The 6965-nt window shown below is 44.0% G+C and overlaps 1 protein-coding gene across 1 annotated transcript; it reads right to left on the reverse strand.

Moving 5' to 3' along the window:
- Nucleotides 1–1254: 1254 nt before the first annotated feature.
- On the reverse strand, nucleotides 1255–2853 carry LOC106393610. The gene is made up of 2 exons (XM_048759649.1): nucleotides 2122–2853; nucleotides 1255–1845 (listed from the first exon to the last, which is right to left on the reverse strand). The coding sequence occupies exons 1-2, from the start codon at nucleotides 2851–2853 to the stop codon at nucleotides 1255–1257; spliced, it is 1323 nt and encodes a 440-aa protein (XP_048615606.1).
- Between the last annotated feature and the right edge of the window lie 4112 nt (nucleotides 2854–6965).

Genomic DNA, 6965 nt, shown 5'->3' on the forward strand with positions numbered 1-6965 from the left:
TTCCGTGTTGGCCTATTTGGCCACTTTTGTTTGTATTGGGACTGGCCGTTGGTGGCTTTGAATCCCTGTCGCTACGCGGCTTTATGTATGATGAATGAAATTGAATTATTTAGTACGAACGTGTTTGAAAACCGAGAAAAAATATGAGTTGTCGTCTCACAATTAGTTCTGATGAGGCGTTACATCTGTTGGTTTGTTCAGGACACGACTTTCTCGTGAATATTTTTCTTACAGAGTTTCATGAACGTTTAAGATGTGAACGAAGAGACATGTTTTAGGATCTCATATCATTTTTAGATATCATGTCTTGAGATGTTAGAGACCAGTGTGCTGGGTTTAGGGCAAGACCTAGGTTTACTCTCGATTAAAAAGGCTTATGCGGTGACTAGCCGGCTATCGATTGCCTGTTGCGATTTTAACCTGATTCATACCGATTTAAAGTCCGCGATAGGTTCTCGGCTTATACGACTTGTATGGTAAGAATCGAGCATCTCTACAGAGATAATCTGGACTTGCTGACCAAAATTTTGGATTTCTTTTATAGCGCGCTATTATCCTTGCGTCGGATGTTTGAGGACCATTTCTTCGAGAGATAATGGTCGAGATGCGTTTGTTTGTGATGGCTAAAGTGTTCATCGGAGCCAATCGACGAACATGGTGTTAATGTTTCTGATTTTATAGTCGTGGTCGGTCTGTTATTTGATCCTGGATTTATTGCTTTGAGATAACTTTGACGTCTCGCAGTTTTCTCAAGAATTCATCTTTCGGAAATATTTTGATTTAGAGTTTGCGAATGTTTCGCGTTTTTGGGACGGATAGGATCGTAGGTTGTTACATGTATAAGAATTTGTAAGTTTGTAGAAATTTTGTAAGTGTGTCCTGAGACTGTTTGTTGGTTAAATCACAAGATTTTGTAAAGTACTGATGTAAAAGTTTTTTTTTTAAATCTCGAGTACAGTGGCGAATATCTAAAACGTGGGAGTATACGATTATACGTATACGTACCCACTCCCCCTCCCTTTTTAGAGAGGGGGATAGCTGACTTCGTCTTTCGACGAGTTGTCTACGTACCCCTTTCGAGGATCAAGTCATCTCGTAGTTCTATTTGTGCCGCGAGTGTTTTTACTCGGCGGTTAGGGTTGCGTCGACCGCTTTTGCTGCATAGACTGTGGCTGGGTCGACGTCTTCTTCCGGGTTTTTCTCCTCCGGTTGGGTAGTAGCGTTAGCCTCGGAGCCGCGCTGGTTTTTGATGTCCTAGCTGGTTTCTTCAGCAGACGATGGTAAGTCGTCTTTCGTCGAAGTGTTTTCAGCTGAAGGCTGAGTTATCTTCGTGCGCTTGCGTTTTGTCATTTCGGTAGTCGTAGCTTGTCTTAGCTTATGTTCCGCAAGGAAGCAAAGTCGTGATTGCTTCTGACAACCCCAGATGGCTGCGATTCTGTTTTGGGTTGGGAATTTGACTCCCAAGTGATATGTAGATGGGAAGGCTTTCATGTCGTTTATCCATGGAGTTCCCATGATCACGTTATAGATGGCGGGATGGGCGACCATCGCGAAGTCGATGATATTTGTGACTTCCTTGTCCATGACTGGCGGCTGGATCGATCCGTGAGTCATTGACGTCTCCCCTGAGAAGCATGTCAACGGTTTTGGCGTTGGTACAATTTTTCCGAGTTCAACGTTCATCCTCTTGAGAGTATCGCGGAAGATAACGTTGACCGTGCTCCCCGTATCGATGAGAACTCTTGCGACCTCTAGATCTTGTATGACGAGATCTATGACGAGCGGATCACAATGCGGCTGATCGATTCCGCCGGCCTCTTCCTCCTCGAAAGTTATCGAGTTGTTCTGAGCATCTCGGGGCGGAGACCATGTAGGTCAGTTGGCGCTTGAGTTGGCTTTTCGCTGATAAGCTTTAATGGCCGAAACCGTATCGTTGCAATACTGTGATCCTCCGATAATCATGTTGACTCTGCGACGATTGATGTCGTTTCCTTTTTTGTCATGTCTTCTTCCGCGTTTATCTCCCGACTGGTTCTTTTGAGGAGAATTTTCCACGGGCGGATTTTTATCAGTCTTTGGAGGACGGTTGGAATCACGGACAAGGTCTTTCACGCTGGTTACCTCGGAGAGTTCTCCGGCAAGCAGTTTTGCGGCCAGTCTCGCTCCCAGGACTTTGCAGTTGGTGGTTGAGTGTCCTCGGGTCTGGTGGAACTCGCAGAAGGTGTTCTCGTCATACCCAGGGTTGCGGGTCCACGTGTTCCCCGAAGTTCTACCCTGCTCGGGGTTGATCGCATAGTTATGCGCCCCTTGAAGCTCTTCTCCCTTGTGATGGACATACTTGTCGTTACGAGGGTTCTTCTTTCTGGGTTTTTGATCTACGTCCTTTGAGGAGCCTTTCGTCGGCTTATGCTTTTGTGACAAAACTTTCGTCTCCTCCTCGATCATGATGTAGTCTGTTGCCTTGTGGAGAGCGTCTTGGATCGTCCGTGGCTTGTCGAGGGTTATCCACTTTTTGAATTTTGACTTGTACCAGAGCGATTTTCTGAGCGCGTCTATGGCCACTTTGTCGCTTATTCCGCTAACCCTTGACATGACAATCTTGAATATGCTCATGAAATCGCGGAGAGGCTCGTCTTCTCCCTGGGAGAGGCTCCAGAGGTCCACGTCAGACGTTTCTCTATCTATGATCATAGAATATTGCTTGAGAAACGCTGATGCAAGCTGGCGGAAACTTCGGATGGAGTTTCGCCTAAGACGAGAGAACCATTCGAGAGCCGCTCCTTCCAGATTTTCGACGAAGAGGTGGCAATAGCCTGCGTCTTTCTCGCTTTCTCGGAGCCTAGCCCTTCCCATCGTGATCTGGAAAGCTTGCAGATGCGCTTTGGGATCAGTTGTACCATTTTATATTGGCACTTTGATTTTTCCAGGATCAGAGACCTTAGTTTCGGTGATGCGAGTTGTGAAGGGCGTTTTTCGGGATTCCACGAGTAATCTGTCGATTTCAGGGGCATCGCTAGTAGCGTGATGGATCTGGGACTTCACTGCCCTTACCTCTGCGGCAGTCTTTTTATGTAATCGCAAAGGTCGCGGATGTCGGGACTCTCTTCAGCAGTTTTCCGACCTTGTCGGCGTTTGTTGCGAGTTATCGCGGCCTGCTCCTCAGCTAGCTTCTCTTGTTCAACCCAGAAGACGTTTTCTTCTTCCTCAGTCATGGGTTTGCGGAACGGAGAGTCTTCTCGAGCTGCTCGGCTCTGAGTTCTCCTTGGATGCACGTCAGCGTCTTCTTCTGAATCATCAGAATAGTCGTTGGGATCCTTGTTTATGTGTTCGAACTCGTCATCTTCCACTCCCTTTGCGGGGGACGGAGGGTTTTCAGAATTTTGGTTCTCGACAGAGCAGTCTTGATGGGGTCTTGCCCTGAAGGGTTTTCTTGCAAAGTACCGAACTTGTCGAGAGGGGTTGCGAAATCGAGTCTTTTCCCGCGAATCTTTGTGGTTCCGCGGGGAGGATTGCTCGAGTCCTTGCTGTTAAGGTTTTGACCTGTTTAGTCAAGGTGTTCACGAGCTTATCCTGTTCTTCCGACCTTTTTTCATAGGTGGCGAACATCTTTTTAAAATCCTCGAGCATTGTGGCGTTGGCTGGTGCGTTAGCCGCGGAGACATCCGCCGCTGGAGTGTTGAGATTGGTGTTGCTTCCTCCGTTGAGAGGAGCCTGCAGGATGTTTCCATCGTCATTCATCATATCTGATTGAGCGTTTTGCGGCTGAGCGTCTTATTCTGAATTTGCGTATGAGCGTTAACAACAAGGTAGGAGCCTTGGTTACAAGAGCTGTCGGCGAGTTTCCTAGTTCTAATAACCTAAGACAGCAGAACCTAGTTGAGTCGCAGCTTGAAATATCAAAAACAGAAAGTTGCCTAATTGCTCTAAGTGCTAAGTTTTCTCTGGAAAAGTCCTTTTTTTGTGCCTCTCGCCTAGGACTCCTTATATACTCCCTCCAAGGTCGGTTTGAGCTTTCCTCTTCTACCCTTAAGCCATCATAACTCGAAAATGGAGATATTCCATTTTTCTCGATATTCATGATTATCTACGGAAACTTAAGATTTATCTGCGGAAACTTGACATTTATCTTTTCTTGTGGACTAAGTATAAACCGCCATAGTATCTATGGGCTTTTCCTTAAAAAATCGTAAGTGGGTTTCTAATCTCGTTTTAGACCTTTTTGGGCCGTCTTTTGACTCGAAACGTTTATTACGATTTTTATCGATAAAAATAAACTTTCCGTATTTTTTATCGTAAAGTTTAAGTGATAACTCCAATCGATGGGAGTGAGAGATTGTATTGTCGTGGCCTGTAGAAGATAGTATTAAGGAATTTAGACGAGAATGTGCGGATTCATGTCGTGGTGATCTTACTCGTTGATTGATGTTCGGGACAGTCCAGTCATTGAATCGTGACCTGGTCCGTGCATGGACTGGTCACAACGTCCGACCTGGCCTGGCTCGGGACCGGTCGCTATGTTGCGATCTGGTCCGTGCTTGGACCGGTTGCAACGTTGCGACCTAGTCCGTGTGTGGATAGGTTGCAACGTTGCGACCTGGTTCATGCGTGGACCGGTCGCAACGTTGCGACCTGATCCGTGTGGACCGGTCGCAACGTTGCGACCTGATCCGTGTGGACCGGTCGCAACGTTGCGACCTGATCCGTGTGGACCGGACGCAAAGTTGTGACCTGATCCATGTACGGACCGATCGCAACGTTGCGACCTGATCCGTGTGGACCGGTCGCAACATTGCGACCTTGTCTGTGTGTGGACCGGTCACAACGTTTTGACCTGGTCCGTGCTCGTTTCGGTTGCTATACGTTGATCGGTTTGGATACTTGTTCGACGTTCTCGGACAATTGGTGTTTGGTTGGTCGATTGAAGCTTTTTAAGAATTTCATCGTGAAAATATTCCCGCAAAGGTTTCTTTACGAAAATTACTTTTTCCGAGAAGTGTTTTTACCCGTTTTTAAGGATATTTGGATGTTAACTTCGTCTTGACTGTTTTTGACCAAAACATCAGTTCAATCTGGAGAGTCTTGGAGATAGATTGCAAAAGATAGATGATTTAACTACAATAATGAAGGACAAATAGCGAAGAGGAGATGAAGCAATGAGAGACTTCACTGGTACCTGGTTCAACAAGGGCAAAGAAGATATGGAGACTTGTTTCCCAACAAGTGCCAACTTTCAACATCACTAGCCCAATCACCTCCGCATGTCATCTCATTGGTTGCGTTGTGCGATCAGACAGATACAACCACTGCAACCTTTCCGTCAAAGGCAAATACCAGATCCTTTTATATGGCACTGGAACTCTTCCACTCGTATTTTTATAACGAGGCTTTCCACAAAATTTGCATGTAACCCGCTGTTCATCCACCCTCCAATAAATCATGCAGTTGTCGCTGCATACATCTATTACCTGATACGATAAACCAAGACCAGCTACGAGTTTCTGAACCTCGTAGTATGAACCAGGAGCTATATTATCCTCGCGTAGAATACCTTTTACAAAATCAGCAATCGCATCCACACAGTCTTCAGCCAAATTATAATCTGTTTTAATGCCCATCAATCTTGTATCAGATGATAAAGCTGAATGACCATCTCTGCAACCTTCGTACAATGGTTGCTTTCCAGCATCCAACATATCATAAAATCTCCTAGCTTGTGCATTGGGTAAATCTTCCCCTCTAAAATGATCATTTACCATGTGCTCAGTACCTACACCATAATCTACATCCGTTCTAATTGGTTCTTCTAATCTAACCGCTGGCTGAGGTTCGCTAGTACTACCATGTTCATAATCAGTTTCCCCATGATGATACCAAATTTTGTAACTTCGTGTAAACCCACTCAAATATAGATGAGTCCAAACATTCCACTCTTTAATAACCTTTTTATTTTTACAATTAGAGCAAGGACATCTTAACATACATGTTTTTGCTTCCGGTTGTCGGTGAACTAACCCCATGAATTCGGTTATACCTTGTTGGTATTCTTCCGTAAGCAATCTCGTGTTCGGATCCAAATGAGGTCGATCGATCCAAGAACGAAAATAATTTGAAGAAGACATGTTTTTTATGAATCAAATTCGTGTGTAAAGAGAGTAAGAGGGAGGATGAAGATATGGAGTGAATGAAGAGGAAGAGGGGTGCTTGTATTTATAGTTGAAATCCTGCCGACAGACCGAGGAAATTCCGACGGAATACCGACGGCAACGGCTCTTTCCTCGGAATTTCCTCGGAATTTTTAAAATCCCCCAACGGCTCTCTAACGGCTACAATATATCCTCGGAATTCATCGGTTTTTTCCGAGGAATACATTTTTCCTCGGTATTCCATAAGAATATTCCGACGGATTGATATTTCCTCGGAATTCCGTCGGTATATTCCGAGGAAATTTCGAGGAAACCAAATTTTGTGTTTCCTCGGAATATCCTCGGAAATTCCTCGGAATATCCTCGGAAATTCCTCGGGATATTCCGAGGATTTCATTTTCCGTCGGAATGTCTGTCAGAATACCGCTGTTTTCTTGTAGTGATAATCCAAACCGAACCGAATCCAAACTAGGATCCGAAGATTTCCGAAATTAGTTAAATATGTTAATTTTTTTATATACGTTAAGGTGATTTAGATATTTGAGAGTATTCAAAATATCTTTATAGTTTGTTTTATTTGTTATTTTGAATAGTTTTACTTATTTTAGATAATTTAACTAATTTTAGTTAGATTTGTAAATAATTTTTATATATTTTGAATTTTTTTTTTTAATTTTTAAGAATTAAAAAATATATTTTTAACGATTTTAAATATTGGTTACATCCGATCCGAACCGAATTCGGAAAGAACCGAATTCGATCCGATAATTAGTAAAATCCGAATGAAACTTATGAACATAGCACTGATAAACAGAAAATCCA

This window comes from Brassica napus, chromosome C6, assembly GCF_020379485.1.
Source record: "Brassica napus cultivar Da-Ae chromosome C6, Da-Ae, whole genome shotgun sequence".
NCBI lineage: Eukaryota > Viridiplantae > Streptophyta > Magnoliopsida > Brassicales > Brassicaceae > Brassica > Brassica napus.

What these genes read in the sequence shown, in the direction of transcription:
- LOC106393610 (XM_048759649.1), bottom strand. Translation starts at nt 2,853, where the DNA reads ATGGGAAGGGCTAGGCTCCGAGAAAGCGAGAAAGACGCAGGCTATTGC. An exon ending in TTGCCGGAGAACTCTCCGAG is followed by an intron (nt 1,846 to 2,121) that starts GTAACCAGCGTG and finishes CGAGATGCTCAG; the next exon opens with AACAACTCGATAACTTTCGA.